Below are 25,912 nucleotides of genomic sequence, written 5' to 3'. Positions count from 1 at the left end.
AGTTCTGACTATTTTCATCTTCAACAGCAACGAATCTGGCCAAGAAAAACATATTTAATGCTCCTCGGTATACAGCATTAACTGGAAGTAGATGGATACAGAAACCTTTCCTCATAAGCGATTCCCTCTAAATCTGCTGTTAGAGAGAAAATGGTTGGATTAAATGACACTAAGTGAAGGAGAATAAAGAAATATGCACATTATCAAAGAGCCGGAATGGGTCCCTGGAGCAGCAGAGGGTGTAATAAATATGTTAGACTGATAAAACCGGCTCAAGTACAAAATGAGGGAAGAGAAATAGAGGCAAGACAGAGACACATAGTCCCAAAAACAAAAACGAGCAAAGTGAGTTACATTAAGGGGAAATTGATGAAAACAATGTAGCACACCATCAGTCTGTAACCAGGTGACAGACTGATAAGAAACAGGTGATAAGAACCCTCGTTGCCCGGCAATTGATGAGTTCTTCTGCATCTTAAGGTGAAGAAAATGAAGATGGAGATCAGGAGGATAAGAAATGGTGAAGGATAACCTGAATGCCAAACCCTCTGTGTAGAAAGGGACTGAGGAAACAAAAGTGCACAGCCAAATGGAGTGTTGTGGGAGTCTGCCATACGGAAGAAAATATTGCAAATATAATTCTTGATATCACGCTCCATTTATCAGCAAACCTATGCTCTTTTGTTCCAGTGATAAAACAAGGATACACATGAGTTCATATGTTGCATATTGATGCAAAGCAAACTGGATTTCAGCTCACATGGAGAAAGCGATCAGGTTGCATCAGGGTGCAATTTCACTGCAGCGCTACTTGTGTTCCCTCTGGAATGACTGTTGGTGTTGGTCTGTGTGTGTCTGTGTGTGTGCGTATGTGTGCCAGTGCACCTATATATTTATCACAACCATTAAAAGCCGGAGACCTGAAGCCAGCGTGTAGCAAAGCTGTGTGTAATGAAGGAGATTATTTACTTCTTCCAAAGGATTCCCGGCTTTCCGCCACAGTTCCCTCGTCTTCCTTTTTCAACAATACAGCTCGAGGACATGTTTCATCGCGTACCGTTATTTCTTCCCGCCTTCAGTGCATCTCATTATAAAGTGGGCTGTAAGTGGACACAGATGAACACGCAGTTTTCTGCACAACCACCTGCTTTTAGGATTACTGTTGAGTTCCAGATTTAAATTTTATAATGGTCTAGTATTTATTAGAGTGTAACTTTTTTTTTTTTTTGCATTTGCTCCAGTTTCAGTTTCATTTCGTCTCAGCGTTTCAGTCCCGAAAGACTGAACTCAAACTACTACTACATTTCTCACAGACCAGGCACACTGGGTATATTATCACCAGCAAGTGCAGATTTTAGAATTTGAAGGTGATCTTTGGTGCAAAGTTATGTCTGCTGCTTATAGACGTAACATCACAGTAGCTAGTTTCCATGGTGAAAAATATCAAGAGCTGCAGATAATGTTCAGTAATTAGATTAGATGGCTTTCGCTTTGTTCTGCACAGATAACTACATCTGCATGGTTAAAGACAAAAAAAAAAACTCTGCTGATCCTGGCACTCTGTTGGGTGCCTCCTCTAATTGTCACCAGTGGGTAAATAGTAGTAAGATGCCTGTAAGAACGAGAAGAATTCGTTCACACTGTATATATTGCGTTTTATAGTGAAACAACTCAAATATTTGCCAAGTGCAGATGCAAAGTGATCAGAGGCAGCTAATGACAGTCTACACCACAGTGCACGCTCCACTCCATGTGAAGTACTAGTGCGTCAATCACACAGCTGAATGTTCTCCACAAGAGGGAGCACTCCAGTCTGTTCATGAACAGCAACGTGTGTCACCTGTAGCAAAGAAAACTAATGACAGCAGGAGTTGAACATGCATGTGTTGACATGTTAATGTTGCAATCAGTGTAGAGACTTTGTTAGAGCTAACTGGTCAAGTAACAACTGTTTTAGAACAGTTCGAATGTCACAGACAGGACGTAGCTCCGCATTAACTGCTGGATTTCTTTGCAAAAGGTTTAAAATTACTATATATGCATTCATTCATTCATTCATTCATCTTCTGTAACCACTTGTCTTGTGAAGGGTTGCAGGGGGCTGGAGCCTATCCCAGCTGTCATTGGGCAAGAGGCAGGGTACACCCTGGACAGGTCACCAGTCTATCACTGGGCTAACACAGAGAGACAGACAACCATTCACACTCACATGAACAATACGGCCAATTTAGAATCACCAGTGAACCTAACCAGCATGTATTTGGACAGCGGGAGGAAGCCAGAGTACTCGGAGAGAACCCACGCAGACACAGGGAGAACATGTAAACTCCACACAGAAAGTCAGCCCATGGATTCAAACCCAGAACCTTCTTGCTGTGAGCCATCAGTGCTTTTAGTGCATATGAAAAAAAAATGTTCTGAGTTTTGATTTGATCTGTGTCATTTGTTTCCAGTCACCATCTCTTGTTTGTGGGGAAAACACAAAAGGCCCAACAGTGGCGCTACAGGAGATCAATATGATTTTAAAATCAATCTAAAATTACATTTGTCGATTGTGCAAAGGTAGCATGAGGTTAATAAGCAGCTGCTGCCACTACGGCATTCATAACTATGAAAGGACAAACAGCGAGGCAGCTCCATTCATTAACCTCCAATGATAATGCTAAAGGGATGAGTGGGTGAGTGTGTCATAGAGGTACCTAAATCAGAGCGGCTTTATCTAAAACTAGAGCAAATCGAAAGCCTTCAAAGAAATGTTATAACGACACAGGACCACCGTCCTTCACACCTAGAGCAATGACAAAAGCAGCCCGGTCTAGATTTAACAGTCACTGGGATAAAGAAGCGTCTGGGTTCTCTTTATTAAGCATATACTATTTAAACTACTACTGAACAATGTAACTGGAAAATGGCTCATAATTTCATCGTGTGAGACACATCCAAGAAATCAGGTCAAATATACTCTGAGCTCAGAAACAGAACAGGAAAAAAACAACATTATTTCATAGACCAATCCAGAAAAAAATCTGCGGCTAAATCGGCAATCGGAAATCATTATTTGCAGAATAGATATGCAGATTAGGAGTTTACATACACAGCATGCATGCATTTCATTCTGACTGCATTTAAAATACTTAGTTTATCATCTACTGTACTTTTATGTGGAATTAATATTTTCTAACACAAGTAAATGATTTGAATACTTCTTCCGCTACAGCATCTAAGCCACTGAAGCAAAGGGAGGATTCAGGCACAAACATATATGCTTAAAAAAGCATCTTCTAATAAACAAAGTGATGTTCTCACTTGAATGCCCAGAAGAGCTGCAGGTGCAGGTCTCAAAACCTTACGACTGAATGATATGTAATTGTGAATTACAAACTGAAAATAATGAGAACATAATTGGACACAACCTGTAAGAGACCATTACTTGTGTTAAATTTATTCACAAAGTAAACTAGCTGAACAGTAATTTAGAAACCAGGATGCGAATGATTAGATAACAAGAGCCAGATTTGTGATTCAACAATAGCACAAATGGAAAAGAAGATGAGCAGAGCTGGAATGATTGGTCGAATGCTCAATTAGTGGATCAACAGAAAATAATTAAGTAGCAGCAATTGTTAACAGCTCAATTACACATTCAAGTCATTTTAAAATAGAAATTCAGTGATTCATGGTCCTCACATATGAATATTTGGTGGATTGTTTGATAGCACTGACAACTAAAGGGTAATGAGGGGAACATGACTGAAATGATCATTTCATTTTGGTTTTTTAGTCAATACTAGTTAACAAATGATAAAGGATGCACTACTGGCCAGCATATGAGAGAGAGTGAGAGGTAGAGAGGTAGAGAGAGAGGTAGAGAGGTAGAGAGGTAGAGAGAGAGGTAGAGAGGTAGAGAGGTAGAGAGAGAGGTAGAGAGAGAGAGAGAGAGAGAGAGAGAGAGAGAAAGAGTAGATTCCCCAGGGAGGGAGAGAGCACAAGGGTCCTCTTGAAGAAGAACAACAAAAGAAACCTGGGGCTGGGTCCACCCACACATGGCCACACATCTGTCTGATCCTTTACACCGCACTTGTCTCTCAGCTTTCGTCTCTGTTCTCTCTCATGTTGGAAAACTGAAATTCACAAACATCTCCCTGCCAGCACCTCTTCGCTGCACAGTGATATGCATGAGCGCACAAAGTTGGCCTCTAAGGTTATTACCCACATTCTTCTTCACTTTACCTCGCATACTTCTTCACTCACGTCTTTTTTGATGTTAAACAATCTATTTCCTGGAGGTTCGTTCAAGGTAATTATGGTTTGAGCTGCCCGTCAAGCGGGACGTACAGGCAGAAAAGAGAAAAAAAAGAAAAAGACATTTGATTGTGCGACGCTCCTGGCTATTAATGTCATCTTCCTCTCCCTCTTCTGCTCTCTGATTTCCAAGCTAAACGTCCCTTCAAGCAGTCAGCGGATGGTGGAGGGTAGGAGGGAGGACATAGGCGGTTGCCGTGAGGCATGCTGGATAATATTCTCTAATGAGGCGAGCTAGCCATGCCACCTGGAACCCTACCAGAGGCTGCCTCTCTCAATACCTGCCAAGAGTCATCCTCTTTGCATTTTCATATGAACATCTCTGACTTAATTTCTTTTACAGCGACATTTCTCTGGTGCAGCAACCTGCCAGGATACTGAGAAAAACACCTTCCTGTTATAGAAAAGTCATTCCATCACCAACTCTACATCTAAATAAGAATCAGCAACTTTACGTTGCCTTCCAAAATCCATCGTCTTTATCAGACACCTCAGATCTCTAGCTCGTAACATTATCTAGTCAAGTATATCCGCTATAGATGGGTGAGAATGGTCAGAAAAGTCCAATTTCAGAGTCTATTTTTGCCAGACACACAATATATTTGAGGTAAGAAAGTCTGTGCCTCTCCCCTCTGTCCGCCTACATGCAGCCGAAAACCTCTGGCGTTGTACCAGCGCAGCTCCTGAGCAGTCAGCAGAAAAGGACATAGCTTTCAGTCCAAGGATCGTAAAATGCTTACGGCAAAGGAACGACTGTCATCTCATGTATTTCCTGATGTTAATCCAGGTGAGCTAAAGCATGAGAATGAGGGGGACCTGGGCCATATCCTTTGATCATATGAGAAGCACAGCCTAAATGAGGGCTTAATGAGACATGACACTAAGTTTTCATATATTCCACTGTGCATACACTGGTGCAGGGGTTCGTGTTTGGTAGGGATGCGGACGAGTGGGATGCGCCAGACAAAGGAATCCTTGTTTATTCAGGAAACAGTTCCCTGTCCCCGGAGTCTGCTTATCTATTCTGTGGGGGTGTTTGAGCTTGTGTGTGTGTATTCATGCAAAAGTATATGCATCTAAATTAATTGTGAAAAACTTGCAAATACATGTGTGTGAAAAGATCAATGCTTTCCTGACGGTGGGGTGTGTGTGCGTATGTGTGTGTGGACCGCCACCATCTTTTGTTGGATTTGAACACAGAGCAGCTTTGACTCAAAACGTGAGAACGCCAGAGTGGCTAATCAAAGCCGTCCTCTCTGTGAAAACACCCAGTATTACTACAGAAAGCTGTCACACATGTTTGAGGTGTTGTGGGGGCGCTGGGCTGCTGTGCAGTTACTGGTTTAGAAAAATAAACTTAACTTTGAAGGTTAGATGAACCCAGAAAGTGGCAACTGTAAAAGGGAAGCCATTACTGCTCATTAACATGAAGAATGGTAGTATAACATGGACATTTTTGGCATCTGATTTAAATTTTTATTTATTTTATTCTTCTGACTTATCTATATGTTGTTGTTTTTCCTTGTGGTTAACTACAAAGAACTCCGGACTAATAGTAATACATTAGCAATGCAAACTTATACTATTCCAGGAAGTTGTCTCTGTCCCTGGACGGAGTGAAGGACAGACTGCTGTGTTGACCTTTGTGGGCGAGGTCATTTTGTTGCTGACCTCTGCTTGAAATGAAAGATGGATAAAAAACGTATTATTTGAATTGCTTGGTGTCTGTAAATGCATCGACTGCTTGCCACATAAACATTCCATCTACGGGGCCACTGTTTAGTAGAGTGAGTGGTAATTCCGACACAAAGCCCTTGTTGAGGAGTGACAAGTAATAATAATTACAGAAGTGTTTTAAACAAATGTGACTAAATGTGTAATGACAGAAAGAAGACGATGATTCGTTTTATGCTGTCATGAGTGCCAAAAGTCTGGGAAATATTAGTATAATCTTAAGATCAAGCAACTATACTGTGGTGCTGGTTATATATACATGAACAGCGATACAGTATATACTATCTTGCACAACAAAAACCACCTTGGGAGGTCTGTATTTTGTGAGAAATGTAGAGGGGGAACTCTATAGCTGTACATCTGGTTCTGCTTAGAGCCTGGATGTCCTAGAGAGAACACTGACGAAGGCTGGGGAAATCCGCGGTAAACGCTCCTGGAGGAGGATATTCTCTCCCTCTCTGTCATTCGTCAAATATGTTGAAACCAGATGTCGATTCCTGCTGTTACTGTTGCAATTTTTGCTCCATTCTGTAAGGTCACACTATATCTGGGATTTTAGTCACCAGGCGCCGTGCCTGCTAACATTAGGACATGACTTTGCCAGTTATCAGGTAATGAAATCTGCGTTACTATTGGTCATAATTACAAAAACCTGAGGAGATCTTATTGTAATGTCCCCAAAGAATTTTTCAAAAATGATAATAATAATAAAAATTCTTTTTAAAAAATCACCAAATTCTCATACTTATAAAAGCTTCATCTTATCATTTACATGTTTGGATTTTCCAAACATAAACAACTGCTATTCTATATTCAGCACTGGGGCACTGTCTGAGACTGACTGCACAGACTCAATACAACAAAACAGGCAGAAACTCCTGCAGCTGCAACTATTAAGAGAGCCGAGCACACAATCAATATCCCTCCAGCGATATGATTGGAGCCATCCCTCCCTGTCACATGTGGGTCAGGTTCCGTACATTCAACTGTCCTGAAGTCTTAAAAGTGGATCAATATTCTTTGCCATGTGTACTGGAAGTTTCTTACCCGCTGAGCTCCAGTTGGCCCTGCTGTCTCTTGCCCTCAGGGGATTTGGACCTTATTTGCTCACAGGACTGTTGTGTCTCCGTGTCCATTGACCTTTTTCCATAAAGCCTTCCTCACCTACTTGACAGATTGGACCTGAAAGTTGGTGTAATGTGAATAACTGACACTGGATGTAAAGCTTAGGCCTGGTCTTGTTCTATTGGCCCCGTTCTACCGTTATTCCTTGTGCACCGGTCACACAACGTTAAAAATGTTTGAGGTATGCTTGAACCACTGCAGTCTTCTTCAAGACAATAGGAATTGCTGTTGAAAAAAGAAGCAATTCACCCCGCTGAAATAACTATGGAAGTGGAAATGCACAGGACGTATTGTGTGTCATTCTAAGACAAACAATTGCAGATTTTTTTTTGTGTGTTTCCAATTGTTGTAGTAAACTCTTTTCACGAGTTCTGTTCCATCTGGGAATCCCCACGCTCTGGCACTGATGGATTATATGCCTGCAGAGGTGGACTTGCACACACACAAGCTTTCAACTTGTCCATTTTGCATATGCGCTAGCCACATTAGGTGAACCAGATCTCAAAAGGTAGACAGTGCATGAGAAAATGAATCCACACCAAAAAGTGCACGACCAGCAGATGCATTTACCTACCGTTTGGCACATGGCAATATGCACAAGGGTGATATTGGAAGGCATAAACTTTATCAGTAAACTTTCATCTAACTTTTGCTATTAGGGTTAGGAAGGTGGTGAGTCTGCTTGAATTTCGTTCCCTTGATTTCTTGCTTTTGTCCGTTAATTTTTTTGTGGCTGGTGTATTTCCTTTTAAATAGCTTGTGTTGGGTCAGATACTGTCGCTGGTATTGAGCAATACAAGTCAATTTACTTTACATAACCCAAAATCCCAAATGTGCGTCAGAGGGCTTTCCAGTGTGTACAAACTACCCAACCTTAAGCTGTGTTCAGAACCGACTTAAATTGGACGCAGAGGTCTCTAACAATACATGTCTGACACTTTCTAGCAAAAAAAATAAAAAAAATAAAAATAAAAAGTTGAACCAGGCTTTAGGGGCAATGCAGTGTGAGTTCATCTGACAAGATGCTGCCTTGGCGGATTATAGTCGCTGGCATGATAAGGTTCTGTCTGTCTATTACAAACAATTGAGCAGTGTTTTGGTGACTGATAAATGTTTAACTATACTAGAAGCTTACACTACCAGCACAGCTCTGTGAGTTAATAAGTCTGTTTTCATTGTGAATCCATGCTTAGGCCATTTATTTGGAAGAGGATAAACTTAAAAAAGTAAATAAATAACGTGAAGAAAAAAAGGAGGAAATCCCCGAAAAAGCAAGAGAGGACGGATCTCTTTTAAAAGAGAGAAAGACATACAATCTTAATCATACATCCAGGGTAGATCTATGATTAAAGAGTGAGAGTGCAAACCCGAGGATATGAATCGAAAAAAGGCTTCCAGTCAAATTCTTGCTGCCATCAAGCACTTGGGCGTAGACCACAAAACTCCTCTGTCACTCTGTATTATCATATCATACAGTATGTACACCCTAAAGTCTGGGTCCAAACTCAATATATAATAAAAATAAAAATATGATAAAAACTCACTCATATACTCATATATACGTGCACCAGGCTTTGTGAGGCTGAGTATTGAGGGCTCCATCCACAGTGGTCTGTTTATCCAGCTGTCTGTCTGGATAAATCCACTTGGCTGGAGGCAGGGAAAGACTCTGTGGTGAAGAAATTCATTCCAGCCTCACAGTGAATGAAACAGAGGCAAACTCTAAATGTGTAAAGAAAGCACTCCAGCCCAGGCAGCCTCTTTCAGTGAATGGGCCTACAACTAACACGCGCACACACAAAAACAAACACTTTAAATCTACATGAAGGAAGCATACGACCAAGTGCACAAGCCAGAACAGAGCGACAGTGAATTATCCCTTGGTGTTTAGATGTGGGAACAAAAAGCAGGAAAAAATGATGTACAGTCATGATGGGGAATCAATAACTGTTCCACATGGATTACTTCAAAGCCAAAGGTGCTCTGGAAACAAATCCTGCATGACAGCGTAAGACTTTGCGAGATCATATGAATGTGTGATGAATTCAGTGCTTGGTGTTCAGAGATGTTCATGATGAAACTGGCCTGATGATAGAACACATGGAAAAGCAAAGACTTGCAGAGGCCATGTTCCCATATCTAAGGCAGGACTGAATACTTCATGAAAGCCAAATCTACACACAGAGGAACACAGAGAGGCCAACCTTGAGTTTTTTTTTGTCCTTGTAAGTTGTTGAAAACTACGAACAAATAAAGTGGAAAGAAAAAAGGTAGTGCTTAAGTGGATCTTTTCACACTGACTTTTCTCCTGGGGTTCAACAAGTGAAGTTCTTTTGGGCTTGAGTGAAATGAAAAATGCACGGGTTGAAAATATCATAGAATACAAGTTAAAGTGCAGATTGGTGATATAATAGCATTTCAGAAACTTACTTAATGTATTTTACTGTTCATCTGGGGGAGAAAAATATCACTTTCATTTTAAACTTGCTATGAGATACTTTATTGATGCATTACTGTGGCAATTCATCCTCAATAGTATGATTAGAGGTTGCTTTGCTTCGTGTTCAGTATAGTCTGAGACCAGTAGGATCACTAAAGAGTGACTAAGCACGGGCTAAAGGTGCAAGAGTTTGAGTATGTGAGCTCAGCTCTGCGAGGAGGAGACGAACAGCATGCCGTCTAATGTGGCTCGGGGTTAAAGTGGCTGATGCAGCTGTCAGGAGCAGGAGGGGGGAAAAGAAGAAGAAAAAAGGAAAAGAAAAAAAATGAAGAAAAGGTAGTTTCAGTTTTGCCAGATGGTCCACAATGGGAGTCACAGCTGTGCTCTTCACCTGAGTCTCCTCCCTTTCGTCACTGCCTCCTCCCTTATTACCGCTTTCTTTCACTCTTCTTCTAAAATCTGATGGGTTAACCCCTACTTGAGGCTTAAGCCTTGCACAACCATGATAAACCCACAAAATGGAAAATAAATAAATACCAATCCGTATAGAAAAACAAGTACTATACATCCAAAGTGTCTGTCTCTCTGTGTTAGCCCCATGATAGGCTGGTGCCCCCCCGTGCCACCATTCACAGGTCAACCGGTCACAGAAGATGGATGAATGACTGAATACATCCAACACTAAAGCCAGTTTAACACTAAAAATAATAATTTGCCAAACAAACTATTGTCATTTTAATAAATTAGAGAGGCAATAATTGTCCCTCTTCAACTGTGAACTGACCCAGCAGATTCTGTGACCACCAATCCACAGTGAAAGGATTTATTTACCTTACTGAGAAGTTGGGCGACCCTACCCCTGCAGCTCTTCATCCAACAGCTCACTGTGGCTCCGCCTTCTTATTCCATTACTCCGTGAAATATTTCAAACTGATCCACTACCAAGAAATTTCAGAGACGGCCAATGTCTCGATTAATGACAGTGCTAAGCTCACCCCTGAACAAATTGCATTTCCTATAAGTACTTCATAATGAAAGTGCATGCAAACTGAATGCTTTTTATGTAAAGCAGACGCAGCAGGAAATGGTTTTGCATTAGCAGTAATCTACTGACTATGGTCTAATGGCTATTTAACATTCTACATTAATGAAAAACATATAGAAACATATAAACCAAAACTTTTCATTATGCATTATGTAGAATATTAGAGTTACTAGAAGTATCTGAATAAATGAAATGGTGTGTATGTAGTGCAAAATTTCCCTCTAAAATATTGAGTAGTAAAAATAAAGTATAGGTTAAAGCTGAATAATTAATACTGTGCTGAAAGTAAGAGAAATCTCTCTCATGAAGTGACTGAAGCTTAGAAGTCTAATGAACGAGAACAAGTGAGAACACCTGTGAGGCTGTAAAAGACATTTAGGTTATTTCTTCTCATTACACTAACACAAAGCAAAAACCAACTGGTACACCTGTAAGTACGACTGAAGGAAAAAACCGTCAGAGCATTTGATTAGGTGTAAGAGTGGTTTAATTGACGTTTCTCACAGCACACAGTTTGACTTGCCAAACACAGGTGCAGCTAACAGCATCAGCAATTGCTGCTCCATATAAGTTTGCCACTTTCACAGATCTGTCATTGGCACACTGGATCACTATCAAGGCCATCATTAGTGTCTTTAGTTGCAGTGGTGCTTTCCCTTCTATGAGGTTAAAATATCAGTTTCATCTTTGTTGAATAAAGGGAGAGTCTCAGTAGGAGGTCACCAGCCCCACACTTTATCTGAAATATAGCCTCTAGAAAAAAATGTGTTGCTCAGCGTAGAGTCCATTAACATCTCTCAAGTGTGTTGTTTGGTCTGGTTAAGAATGAGTTTAGTTTGAATTCCCACTTGATTGGGCAATCTCAACACTGCAATTATACTCGGATGTTGACCAAAAACAATGAGACTGAGACTCTGGTGAAGACGGCCTGGTTGAGATACAGCCTCGATCTGACCTAACTATCGTACTTGAGCTGAACGTCTTCCGGAGTTGAGTGTGCTTTGCATTCTTGGATGCCGCAGAGCACAATCAAAAGTTGCTAGCAGATAGCTGGAAAATGAATCAGTGTCTGATACTGACGAGTAACAAGTATGTCTCTTGACATTTGGTCAGAGAGAACCTTCTTGAGGACATGAGCAGCCAAAAAAAAGAAAAAAACAGATTGAATGTTTCCACATTGATATATTTAGTTTGACTCTGTCAACAGAAATGGAACTAACGAAAACACAACAAGTTTACTATCTCATCCCCGATTTGGATTCTGTCGGTGGCTCCGTCAACGGTCAGTGAGGTCTGAAAATCCCCTTACACGAGGTGCAAATTTTCTTTGTCTTTATAAAACATTTGTCTTCCACTGATGTTCTCTCTCTTTTCTCTCAAGGAAAATGCTTTAATTTACTACATCTGAAAGATGCCATGGTTGTGTGTATGGGTGCATGTGTGCTTCCCTTAATGTATCTCGAGGAGTGCATTTGGAAGACTGTTCGTCTTCAAGTGTGTACACACACACACACACACACACACACATCAGCACACATGCACACGCACACACTGCCTGGCATATTTCAAATATGAAAGTGCATTTCAGCTAAGAAGTGGGAAGTGATTTATAAAAGGCTTTAGGGAAAGGCTTTCTACTGAGGAGAGAGAGAAAAGACATGGCAGAATAACTCTTCAGAGATGGAGAGTGGGAGGGTGCAGCTGAACCTAATGTTATAGATAGCAGAGCAATCGGTAAGGCTGGATATTTTAGAGGTAGATCAGCATACAGTGGCTCAGTCTCAGGCATACGATATTATTTGGGGGCTTAAGAATACAAGATGAATGAAACCAAATAAATGAGATCCTTTCGTTTTAATCATCACAACTGGTATCTAGTCGCTATTAAAACGCACAAAACTGATTTATTTCTGACAACTGAGCTTGTTCCTGAGAAATGCCACTACAAAATATACAGAGGGAAGATGCTTTTTGTGTTGTCTGTTTGAGAAAGGGGACGTAAAATTCTTATCAGTGGTAGTTCATATTCAGCATATTCAGCTAAAAGAGTTTAGAGTCTGAACAGGTATACACACAGATAGAGACTAGCAGTAACATGGCGGCAAGAGACTGTGGAATTGTAATGAAATTTAGCAAGCTGTAGCAACACAAAGTGAAGAAAGTGTACCAAGTTGAACAAATCTCAAGTTTGAGGAGATGCAGTTGACGCCCCCAAAAGTTTACAGCAAGGAAACCGCCCACAACACAATTCACCATGCTGATGGCGGACTTGGAGCTGTGTGAACCCAAATGGGTATTTTTGTGTTCTTCTTGTTTCACTCATAAACATTTGGGGTGTGAAATATACATGAAGGTTACCAAGGCAACAGAGCCGAGTGAACCACTTTTTATTCGGACAGATCTTAAGGTCGTGCACTGAACACAAAATAAGCAAGTTTCCTTTACTGCTGGTACACAGGAACATGGATCTGCATTTCAGTAATACATTACGGCCACTTCAAGAGGCTGAGAGACGAGAGTGAAAAGTTTTTAGAAGTGGAAGACAAAGGAAATGACCGTGAGTATGCATAACTGACGAGAAAGAAATATGCAGTTATTTCTTAACAGCTCTTGTAAAACTTTTATAGTCTACAGGTTGCGGGTTTTTTACTGATCCCAGCCAGACTGACTCATATCAGCCTCTGACACACAAAGTTCGTTTGTCTGTGTGTGCCCGCCTAAGACTGATTACCGACTCGCAGTCCCATCGTGGTGACTCAACTCATCCTGTTTATTCCGCCGTACTTATTTTAAATGACCCACACGGCCGCACACAGCAATCCTCTTCCGCATCCTTCCAAGCAGCCATAGTGCCAGACGATCTGAACTCCACAACGCAGTCAAATTCACAAACTTAACACTTCACATATGAGATTTGGATCTACCCTACCCAATACGAAAGCACCCTGTTCATTGTCTCAGTGTTCTATTTTAGTCATATCTGAGCTAACGGCTTTCACTGAGATTTGCATTCATTTTCTTTCCATTTCCAGGAAAATAGTCCAAGGGTAAAAACACTAGCCAAAAAAAATCAAAGAAATTTAATGAGAATATGAATAATAATAATAATTATTCAGTGAATAATACAAATATAAACAGAAACTTGGAAAAATACACTTAAAAACAAGAAAAGAGACTTGGTATTAGGTAACCAATATTAGGCATATTGCATCTCTAGCCAGCAGAGGTGAAGTTTGGTACCTGGCATGAGTGGCTGTCCAGTCATTCCCATGGGGGGCAACCCGAGGTTGTTCATGGCTGTGGCCCAGGGGTTGGGATCTGACATAGGCATCGTCATCGAGTTGGATTCCATCGTCATGTTACAGATGCCTTCTGCAGAAAAAAGGAAAAAAAAAAGGATCAGCAAGAAGAGTCAGTCTCAGTCCTGTGACCTTTAAATCATTATGACAAAAGGGTCATGCCAAGAGAGGAATCATGAGACTCGAAGCACTGAGGGTAGAGGATTGTTTTCAACAATGGTGTTGTCACGGCGTCTCTAGTTGCCTCTTTTCTACAAATCGCTCCTTTAAGCATGAGAGTGGAGGAGCGGTACTGTGACCCTGCAGTCAGTTTGACACCACAGTGATTTCAGCAACACTGTCACTGTGAATCTATTCATCCTGATGTTGCTGTTTGTTCGCTTGCTGCAGAGGTTCAAGAGCCTGGCCTTTTGACACTTCCTCTCTCAGTGCCCTGTACCGAGGGTCTACTGGAAATGCTGCTGTATGAGTGAAAAACAAAACTGCCAGGTTGCAGGTTAAAAAAACGGGAACAGATTCATATACATCTACACAAAATGTACAACAATGAGTACTGCAGTGAAAGATCAGAGACTTTATTTGTCAGCCAGAGTAAGAAAATAACAAAAGCGTAAAACGCGATTACTGTGGCGCTACGCACATATCCTGATGCTATCAAGCATTTGCGAGGCAGTTTGCAAATAAACCTTTAAAAACTTTACACATCTCCAACGCACATCTTCTCAAACCGGCAACCCCAGAACTCAGGTTTTCTGCATATCTGCATAACATATTTAAGTCCCCATACCAAAAACCCTGCAGAGGAGGCAACATGAGTGACTCATTCTCCCCTTCTGCAGTCTAGTTCACAACTCTAAATGCTTTTTAATTCTCTCCACTGGTTGACCTCTTTCTCTCTGACAGACCTGTAAATTGCTGCGACTGCTGGCTGAGCCAAGCTGCCCTCTTCTCTCCTGATGCCAAAGCCAACACTACTGTTAATGATGAAAAGTGCTGCACCCTGCACACACTTCACACCTCAGAGGGTCTGTAGCGGAGCCCACCGTGGTGCAAACACTCTGCTCTGTGTGTATAAGCGCATGTGTCTGTCTGGAAAAACAACCAGTATACTGGTATTCCTGGTGTTCAGACACAGCTGGCACCGTGTAATAATGCTGTTTGCCTCCCTCTCCAAGCTACTAATTTCAGAGCTGTCTGCAGCCGCTGCCACAGAGAAGCCTGATAAAACCGGCGGTGTCTGTGTGTCGCTGTGATAATGCTGCAGACGAGGACTTCGCAGGCTTGTTAACTAACACGACCCTATTAACTGAGGACACACTGGAGGAGTTAAAATGAAGAAGGGGAGAAACGGGTGAAGAGATGGTGAGCTCAATTATAGCTGTTTTATTACAGTTTACAGTACATTAACTGTTGCAGTGCTGATGGATGCACACACTCAGGGTTGGACAGGTGATGTCCTCAGTCCAACTGAATCCTCTTACTTGGCTAGTAAAAATAATGATGAACAGAGCAAGTTGAGAAAAAAAACAACACGAGTGATATCATGATAAACACTTCAACATAGATTGGGAATTGATCATTTTGCCATATGTACAGTCCTTGGATAGGTGTAGGCTTGTGTTTGGTTCTTCTTTGTTTTCTATGTTTGTTACTAACGTGTTCCCACCCTTGTGATTGTGTGCTCTACCCTCATTCGTCTCACCTGTGTCTTTTTATACAGTCAGCCCTTTGGGTGTATTTATAGTTGAGTCTCTCCCTTGTTCCTTAGTCAGTTTGTCTAGGTTCATTTGTAATGTCATCCCTGGTATTCCTAACCTGTGTTTGCTCAAGTCTGCACAGTTTGTACTTTGTCTAGCTGTTTCTGTCATAATTTGTTGCCTTTTGTTTGTTCCTCACAGCTTTGCCTTTTTAAAATTCATTTGACAGCCGTCTGTTCGCTGTTTTTTTGTTCTTTAAGCCAAAAGACCCTCCAGTGTCTGCATTGTGGTCCAATTTCCTGAGATCCTTGCATTTATAAAAATGCGATAGTGATAGAATTTTCTAGTCTCTTAGTTCAATAAAATAAACAGTGACTCATTCAGCTTGTTTCTTTGACTATGTTATTTGTGTCCTCAGCTAGAAAGAGTTCATTTAAAAAAAAAAAAAAAATAAATAGCATTTTTACACTTCAGTCATTGTCAAATGGTATATCCAGTTACTTCTTCTCCATGCTGTAAGAGGGCGCACACTTCCCTAGTGTTGCAACCATGTCCTCATGGACCTCCGTTCATTCTGAGGTAGCAGATGGTCGCATGAAGGTTGATGTCCTCCATTTTCTCAGACAGCCCTGACTGCCAAAGATTTTCACTACAAACATTCTGTGTAATAATATTTTGCATGTGCAAGTAGCGAGAGCTGTATAACTAATATATATTACTACACCCTGTATGCCACAGACAGCTACTAAAGTTCCCTTACATTCGTCGTTTTGATCAACAATTGGTCCAAATGTCACTTTGCAGGAAAGCACAGTAAAACAGAAACAAAGCAGAGTTTTACAGTGCTGAAACTGATTTTTTTGGTTGATGAATAAAAATAAAATGTGTCCTTCCAGCTAATTTACTAATGCAAATAAAAACACAACAAGGGTTTGCCTTTAATGGGAAATCATTGCACAGGTCGTACACATTTAACTAATTTCTGTCCCTCACTGGAGGACGGAGTACATATTGAGTGTGTAGCTCATACTGAAAGCCTCCCGCATTTTACTGACTGAGTCGTAGATGTTAAAGTGTAAGCTTAGTGCAGGATAGGTTAACTCCTCTCCAGTAGTCTTCTAACCTTGACTGACAAACGTTGTGCATTTGCGGCACACACCATCCGGTTCACGAGTCTGTGCCGATGCTCCCATTCATTTAAGCGCTGCCAATTCCTGAGACTTCCTTTTAATCATTCAAAACCTTCTTCCTGTTGTTCTGTTGCTCATTCTGCACTGACCCAACCTCACCATCCTGCCATTCATTGTCTCAACACACACACTAACACAGTCCTTTTCCTCTATAAATCAATTCTACTTTTCAGACAGGAACCTCTGTCAGTCACTGAGACCTTTTGATTTTGGTAATGCTTAGTGACCTTATGGTCAGGAGTCAGCCTTGGCTCTCCCTAAACGCACAGTCCCACAGCATCACATCGATATATGGAGCTGAGAGAGGAATAGCAAACAGATGCTGAAAAATCAACACACGAGCAAGAGCACACCGAGCACAGACACATGCAGCACATAAGTTCACCTTGCCAGAAAGAAGGAATAAGAACCAGAGACAATACTGCCCATCAATGCTGTAAATATTAATAACAGAAAACATAGATGAGAGCACTTTCTTTCCTGCATCGAAGCCAGTAATCTGCATGGAGTAGAAAGCTAATTGAATCTCAGAATGTAAGTGTTTACTCTAAGGTCGGATGATCAGAGAAAGCAAAAGAAATCAATGATGATACGACAAAATAAGCCAAATTATGCTCAGCTGTGGGCTCAAGTTGCAATGCATATGCTACACATAAACTGAACAATCTAATCATGTGCAGCTAAGGCCTCATAACACATTTAGACCTGACTTTAATATCGGTAAGTCTGGTTAAACTTGATTTAAAAAGAGCTACAGTGAAGGGCACGTTTCACATTTTCCAAATGAGACAATAATAATAAAACTATTATTTGATAAGCATAATTACATGTACTGTGGAATTATTACAGTGGAATTATGAACTTAACTAAATTATTTTATGGACCAAACTATAGACAAGTTAATCCCTTATTATTACTGCGAAATTGGCGTAATACGCCTGCCCAAAGAAAATTGAAAGCTGTTCTCAAACTATGTAGACATGGTTTAAGTTTCTTTTGAAAGGTAAAACTGCGTAGTCTGCTCAAGAATAGTCAGAATTACTGCAACTTCTACTGACTTTGCGTCATAGATGTTTGAGCAGACTGAAATTGAGGGTTTTTATTACGATCTGAATATCTTTAGATGCCTTCAGAGAGCTGTAACTGGGACTTATTAGCTGGAAAACACAATGAGAACACAGCGTGAGGTCTTACCACGTGCCAGTTCACATTTGATACCACAAGAAAATGAATATTTTAAACATATTTTTTTTCCAAGAACCCTCGGCAACCACGATCACTTAACCAGGATACTGTACTGTCATAATCTGGGGCTCTGATAAAATGAGACAGAAAAATTGTGTACATGTGGATAAAGTGGAGTAGAGCAGCCAACACGCCTGCCTGCGGGCAGAATGTTGATGTGGTTAATCAAGAAAATGATCAACACACATTACACACCAGCCACCAGAAAGTCAATGCAAGTGTCACAACTACAGTAAGTCTAAGAGATTATGCTAAGAAGTCAAACAAAAGGACATGTTGCTAAGAGACCACTCTGTGTGCAACTCTGCATTAGCATTACCATGATACATTTCTGTATTTGGATGTTGCCGATGGCAGTCAAAGTGATAGCGATTTTGATTCAGCTGGGGTCCATGCAGCCCAAGGCTTTCCTGATACTCCCTCTCTGCGGGCTGTGACCAGCTTTTAGCTTCTCTAAAAGCTCCCCCAGGAGGCAGATAGGAAATTAAGTCATTTAAAGGCCCATTGGCCGTAAGCCCCAACAGCAGGCAGAGACACGCTGGGGGCCATTTGAACTAAAATGCGCATGGTTTTAAGAGCTAACTACAGGTTTATTACAGCCCCTAGAGAGCAAATTCAAGAGGGAGCTAAAAAGATGAGGGATGGAGGCAAAAAGAGACAGAATAGGTCGATTTTAATAGGTGGACGCGATGCTGACGAGACAAAGTGACAGGAAGAAGAGTGAAGCAGAAAAATGGGAGCTATCTCAATTTGAACTTTGAACATTGCAGCAATGAATAATGCACAGAAGGCCTGATGATAGTCATTACTGCAAGGTAGGAACTGAAAAAACCTACAATCATGTATAATATAATGCCATCACTGAACACAAAGTGGTTGAGAGCACAAATGAGCATAATTAAATTTCAATATGTGTCCTCCAACCAAATGAAATAATAAAAACCTCAGATGTTCTGGCTCTTTTGACCAATATTGGAGGACAAGTCTTGCGTTTTTCATTTGTAATGATGTGTGAAATGTCCATACTGAAATGATTAAAATATCTGGACAGAACCTTTTTGACCTTACATAGGGAAAACTAAAGGATAGATAATAAAAATGTCATTGCAAAAGGAACATAAGAATACAACAGGAAGAGAACCTTGTTTGGAGGACAATTTGTACAACTTTATCTCTGATGCATTACGAAAGCCTTCTGAAAATAGATAAATACTCTCATAAAGATCACTCTAGTTTTCTCTATTACTTACGTGCCTTACATACACACACACTCTCACATGCATACAGGGTCTGTTTAATAATGTATGACTGCCCTTCTCTCCGCTTCTTTGATCTGTTAATTATGATAAAACTGGTAGGGGTCTGGTGATTAGTGGTGGCACAGTCAAGAGCGCCCTGAGTGTTATACTACACCACGTCTCATTTAGGACCAGGAAAGAAGACAACAAAGTGAAGATGTTAAGATGACAGAAGAGGCCTGAAGATAGGCTGGCCTCATGGGGGACGAAAAACTGGGGGAGAAACTCCCTCTGCCATTTCTCGTTCAGTCCCTTCAGATTAAATAAAATCATTAATGAGTGGAGTTCTGGAAGACTGGAAGAGAAATCTTGAAATATATTTTCTCCCAATTCTTTTTTTAAGACAGTTAACGCTGATAAAGCTTTAACTTCGCTGGTGTGATTGGTTGCGGGACTACCCATTTGCAAGCAAAGGTATTGTATCTGTAACGGTTGAAACACACCCCTTGACGAAAACCCAACTGAGTGTTGCCAGTATTGCATTCACACTCTCAAACTTTCACACACTACATGATTTGAAAATAATAATGCAACACACCTTACAATACATTATTTAAATTATTGTGCCAGATCAAGGAGCTTTGAATGCACCACCTAATGTGATCTGATGAGGAAACTGAGATAAACAAATCAGAGACTGGTGCATCAACTTGCTGTTAATCTACTGATCTGCACTCCAGTCCAGTCGGTGGCGCTAATTCACCTGGAAGCTGGACTGCCAAGCGACATTCAAAACAAAAGAAGAAGACTGCAAAGAATAGCTTAAATGTTTATCCTTGTTTAAAAGCACTGTCCCTACTCCGTGTCCTTGTAGACTCATTTCTCTCATTGGTTACTGTGAAAGTACTGATGCAATCATCCAGATTTCAAATAAATAAAAAAAAAAATCAAATGCGCTTGATATTACTTGGGAATGCCTCACAGCAAGAAGGTTCTGGGTTCTAATCTACCAGCTGACTGGGGCCTTTCTGTGTGGAGTTTGCATGTTCTCCCTGTGTCTTAGCCCTTGCGATAGACTGGAGAACTGTCCAGGGTGTACCCCGCCTCTCGCCCAATGACATCTGGGATAGGCTCCAGACCAGAGTCAGCAAGCAGGAGGTTTATGAGTGTAACCAAAAGGCCCCATATTACCAAATAATCTGGCCCGAACCTCAGTACCTCGGTCTCGACTGGATTTCTCCCTCAACTGTTGTGAGAGGTGAACTGATGGACAAAAACTCTGGCAGTCTGACCTGCGGTTATCTTATTATTATTATTAATATCTTAATCAAATTGTCTGCTCTTGTGACATTTTATAAGGTTGTACAAATTTGTATATATACTGTGTATATATATACGTATATACAGTATCTGACTGTTTTTCAAAATGTACTATTAGCAAGGGAAGGATTGACAACAAACATCTCTTAGTAAGATTTTTGCATCACTATGATTACGTTTCATATAATGTGGTAAAAGATGAATGATAGTAAGGCCTCATGTTCACTATGTCCTCAATTCTTTGTTGTTCTTTGTTCCTGCAAAACATATTCTTCTGTATTAATCTTCTTACTTATCCACAAAGTGGTTTCAGTACATAAGATAAGGGGAATATTTCATAACAACAATAAATAGTTTAAAAAGGCCAAACAATGTTAAACATAAATAAACTGCTGTTGAATAGCTGACTGTGTAATGCAATTACCTTAATTACAAGAAGGATGGTTTTATAGTGGTACAGAAAAAAGTAATTACATTATGCTCCAAACCTGACTAAGAGAGAACCTCAGGCATTTATTCGCATAGGGATCTTGAACAGGGGCAGAGCCTTGTTTGAATTCTGCTATGCTGCATTAAAAATGTAACCAAAGGAAAAACTGAGTGAAAAATGAAAATAACAGTTGAGCAAGCCACTGATGTCCACTGTGAATAAATCTGTTGCAATACAATGCTGGAGAGTGAATCTATGTTGCTGTCGTGTCCAGCAGGTTGCCATGGCCTTGGCAGTGGTGGCTGTCAAATCAAATAACTGACTCTGAAATTGGATTGGAAAAACTAGCGTGAACCCAATTCTCCTCAGAGGTGAAACTCCCCCAATCAAGAGCTTATAAAGACTCAGCCACAGCATTTGCAACAGTTAATCTGGAGAGTCAAAAGGTACACAATCCTATTTTATCTAAACAATTGAATTTATTCATTAATTCATTCTTTTGACTAGTAGAAACCCTCATCAGAATGTGATCAATCACGTCTCTTTACTCGTTTCATGTGATTATTACATCCATTCGAGCAGATTGTGAATGCAGATTAAGACAAGATGTAAGCCTTTAACTAATGAAATCAGACCAGTCATCAGTGCACACCACATCAAACTGTCCCCACAAAGCAACAGACAAATAACAGTCAAACTGAATATATAAGCATGAAGTGTGTTGTGTACAGACCTACTTCAGATAAAATTTTGATTTTCCATTCTAGTGAAGTGATTGCTGATCATGCCCTGACCAACGAGTAACAACGCAATTATGTGTTTTAATTCTAGATAAGCAACAACATTAACACTGCAGAGGGTTCAACGACTGCTCTTGTTAAAAATGTTAAGATCATTCTTACATTCATTCACCCCCTCCCCAAAAAATCATCCACATGGAGAGGGACTGATTACTGCTGACTTAATAAACCAACAAATTACAGTCATGTCTCCAATAAGCTTTGCTCAGCGACTACTGCTAAATGCCTAATTCCAATTCCCCAAATGAGTTTTATTGCTGGGTTTGAAACGACTCGCTAACGTGTTTGCATCTTTCAAAAAATATTCCATTATTAGACTGGGCTATGAAGCTAAGATGCCACACTAGTGCACATCAGGGGCTACAGAGTCATAAACGCCTGGCATGATAACTGGCAGCGACAGAGAAAAAGAAAAAGACGCAGTGATGCACAGTGGACATCTGCATTTATCTCACTGAGGAAGTGGTCTCACTGAAAGACTTCTCTGATAGGCAGATTACTTATAGTAAACAACCTCAATTTCAACTGCCTTATCGGGAGCTATTTTTATACAAAAGGAGCAGAGGCCCTTTTGTTTGTGTCAATGCTGTCAAGGAGGAACATCCGTTCCTGGACAGGAGCATGACTCTTCTCTCTCTTATCGGGCTAGGAGAGGTGACAGACAGGAACAGATTACTCTGATATGCTGGGGTTGGGAGGGAGAGGGATGGGAGATAAAAAGCATGAAAGAGAGAAAAACAGAGATTGCAAAAAGAGCTGGAAAATTCCCCACATCAGTACTATCAAGGCATTTGTAAATAATGCGATGTTAGCCGGGTCTATAATAGGTGTGGAAATCAATGCAGACGACCTCATGCTTCCGTTAGACAGTGGTCAAGATGGTGAAGATGAGGCAAAAGCAACAAGTGTCAGCTCTCTGCTCTCCCTTACTGTTTACAACCAGAATAACTGAAGGATCATGCTGAAGTGACACTGGCTATTTTTACATGGAAGATATTTCAATTCTAATTAGACATTCTATCTTTTATATGTGGAGGCTAAATGCAAATGATCCAATAAGTAACATCAGTCAGAACGCAACTTTTTTTGACATGCACAATGTAGTTCTGGCTGCTGTGAAGAGCTTTACTGACCAGAACTAATTCATTCAATAGAAGAAGCTGACCAAGACCCCACTTCCTCGACCCTGTCCACATCAATTCCAACTTTGTTAATCATTTCCAACTAATTTTCACGTTTGAGCAACAATGTTTTGCTTCTGCCATGTTTCTGTTCCTCTGGGAAAATCACCATGCCGCCTGATATTTACCACATGTGGGGCACACAAGCGCAGAGTGAATGTATTTATTCCGACCACAGAGTGCAGATATTTTCCTAGAGAATGCAGACTGCAACCAAGTGAATACCCTTTGCCTCACTCTCCTGTTCCAGTTATGATGAAGAACCTATGGCGGTTTTTAAAAAACATGTAAGGCCCTCTCTAGAGCCAGTGTTTAGTTTGTTCATTCTGGGCTACTGTAAAGCTTCAAATCACCAACTCTTCCTAATCAGGCCGGGTTGGGCCAGACTATTCCGGTTTGTTCTGATGGGCTTTTCTGGCTATTAGTGGAATACTGGTGTCCATGTAAAAGACAAAATTGATGGATGTAACTCAACATCTCAGAGCAAAAACCAATTTCAACTCCAACTGGACTGGGTTTGACTTGAAGAACAGCCAGTTCTGCTGCGAAGCACTTTCTTGAAAGGCTTTACTGCTCCCAAGCAACCGCAGACAATAATAATTATTTAGTTGCTGCTTCATCTACTAGCTGCCAGCATGAGCATGTAAACAACATTTGGGCTGTGTCTCTTCTCAAACCTGATACCAAGCCTTCTTAGTTCTGAAGTTCTGAGAAGGATCTAATTATCTTAATATAAAATAATATTGCTATCTAATTCATTAGATTTCTCACTAGCCGCACACAAATTAGGATCTAACACACTGCTGCAAGCAGATGAGGGACTGCATGGCTGACAGGATGCATGGGCAAACTGATAGAAGCATTGATCTTAATGATGTAAGAAAGCAGCTGCTACTAATCTGCAGGAATGATGAGCTCTAAGAGACAGGAAGTTACTTTAATGAATAGGTTTACGGAGAAGGCTGACATCCGTCTGTCCACTGACAGCAGTGAGGATTTGCCCAATTACAGAGAATATTATTGTCCTGTATTTCTGTCACACCTGGAAAGAAAATGCAACACAGATAGAAAAAAAGTACTTTTTTTTTTTTCTTCCAATTGTTGGCTTATTAATTTGAACATGCACAGTGCGCCAGTGAAGCATTACATACAACTGTATGAAGCTTGACGTGAAATGTGCTTCCACTGCATGAGCAACGTTTGTGATGTGCTTTTCATTCCAAATACCTGTCTCACATTTACACTGCACCTGTTCCTACACCAAGTCCTACAGATCTCATTACCGGGCTGAAGAAATGGCTTCTTATTTTAATGTGTAAATGATGTACAGCACCTATTCGGCTGTCCTGTAGGGGGTAGATGAGCGACAGCAGTAGAGACTATGAATCTGAAATATATTTTAAGCTGGCCAGGCTGTCACATCATTAAACACAGATTTGTGAGAGGCCAATCTAATGGTGCAGATGTGAAGAAACATACTATTACCAGGACATCAATCTAAAGAGAAGAGACGTAATAGGCAATTTAATCATTAGGAGCAGTGCAATAGGAGGAGATGAAATTGGCATTGAATCCTGCGGGATCTGAGCCACCAATTCATGTGATACAAGCAGTTAAGTGCTTAAAAACAAACTGCTCCAAGCAGATGAACCATGTTTAATCTTGCATGCATTTAAAGTACATGCAACCAGGGTTCAATAAAAGATCCTATTACTTTTATTAGATAGCTTGTGCGGACCATTCTGAAATTGGTTTCAACACAGTGAACCTCATCAGCATTTATATTGAGAACTACAGTACAGACGGCCGCAGAGAGAGCAAAAAAAGATGCAATGCATATTCATTGCCTAAATTACTGTCAGGGCATTAGGGCTACAGCTAACATTTTTGATTAATCAATAAACTGTCCAGGAGTCAGGAAATGTCATTAAAAAAAAGTAGTAAAAAGAGCTTATTGTGACTTCTTTAAAGGTCCAGTGTGAATGATTTTGTGGCCTCTAGTGGTGAGACTGCAGACTGCAACCAAGTGAATACCCTTCACTTATGCTTTCCAAGTGTGTACAGTGGCTTCTAAAAACATGTAAGGCCCTCTCTAGAGACAGTGTTTTGTTTCTCCATTCTGGGCTAAAGTAGGAACACAGCCATGCAAAACACTGGACTCCATGAGTGGGTACCTGTTCCATATGTGGATATAAAAGGCTCATTTTGTTGTAAAGATTCTTATTGTCAGGTAATAGGTAGGAGTGTTATTTTACGTATGCTAATAGGACCCCCTAAATGTAAGCCCAAGCTGACATTTTCAAATTTCTTTGTTTCGTTAACTGTCTAAATACATTAATTTTCCAGTCACAAGACAGAAAAGCAGCAAATCCTCACAATTTAACAATTCTGAAAATATTATGTTTGAAAAATAACCAAACCATTACCAAAATCAATTACCAAAAAAAGTTATTGATTAGTTGTTTTCAACAGACTTTTACTTTGCATGTTAACACTTCTGTAGTTATACGTCCCATTTTCTTCATATCTTGAAATGTTAACTCGAGTGAAAGTAAAGATACAGTCATAAAATTTTCATATTGTGTTTCAGTTTGCTTCACTTCCTCTGCGTTTTGAACTTCCCTAGGGAGGGTTTGCATTTTTTTTGTTTGTTCTGTTTACAGTACATTCTGCGTTTTTGCCACAAATGAATGTGTCCTGCTTGACTGCTATACAGTAAATGAGTTAGACCAACTGTACATCTATAATTCGATTAACATGATTAACAAGCCACCAGAGCTAATTCATTTCCTGCAGAAGTGGGGGAAAAAAAAAAAGACTGGAGTGTCTAGAGTAGCAAGGAAATATGACGAAGTTCCTGTTGACC

At 40.5% G+C, this 25,912-nt stretch overlaps 1 protein-coding gene across 7 annotated transcripts in view; it reads right to left on the bottom strand.

The window, feature by feature from the left end:
* Positions 1–25,912, bottom strand: part of enox2 (ecto-NOX disulfide-thiol exchanger 2) — a 175,031-nt gene that overhangs the window by 41,688 nt on the left and 107,431 nt on the right. For all 7 annotated transcript variants that reach the window (XR_014699180.1, XM_084549315.1, XM_084549317.1 and 4 more), the window contains one exon: positions 13,887–14,018. Coding sequence is in view for 6 of the 7 variants with exons in the window: in XM_084549315.1 (XP_084405441.1) it covers positions 13,887–14,018 (132 nt within the window). In the remaining variant the exon portion in view is untranslated. The remainder of the gene's footprint in view (positions 1–13,886; positions 14,019–25,912) is intronic.

This window comes from Chelon labrosus (genome assembly GCF_963514085.1).
Source record: "Chelon labrosus genome assembly, chromosome: 8".
In the NCBI taxonomy this organism is placed as follows: domain Eukaryota; kingdom Metazoa; phylum Chordata; class Actinopteri; order Mugiliformes; family Mugilidae; genus Chelon; species Chelon labrosus.
Note: the sequence above shows the minus strand (reverse complement) of the source record. Positions and strands in the feature narration are given on the sequence as shown.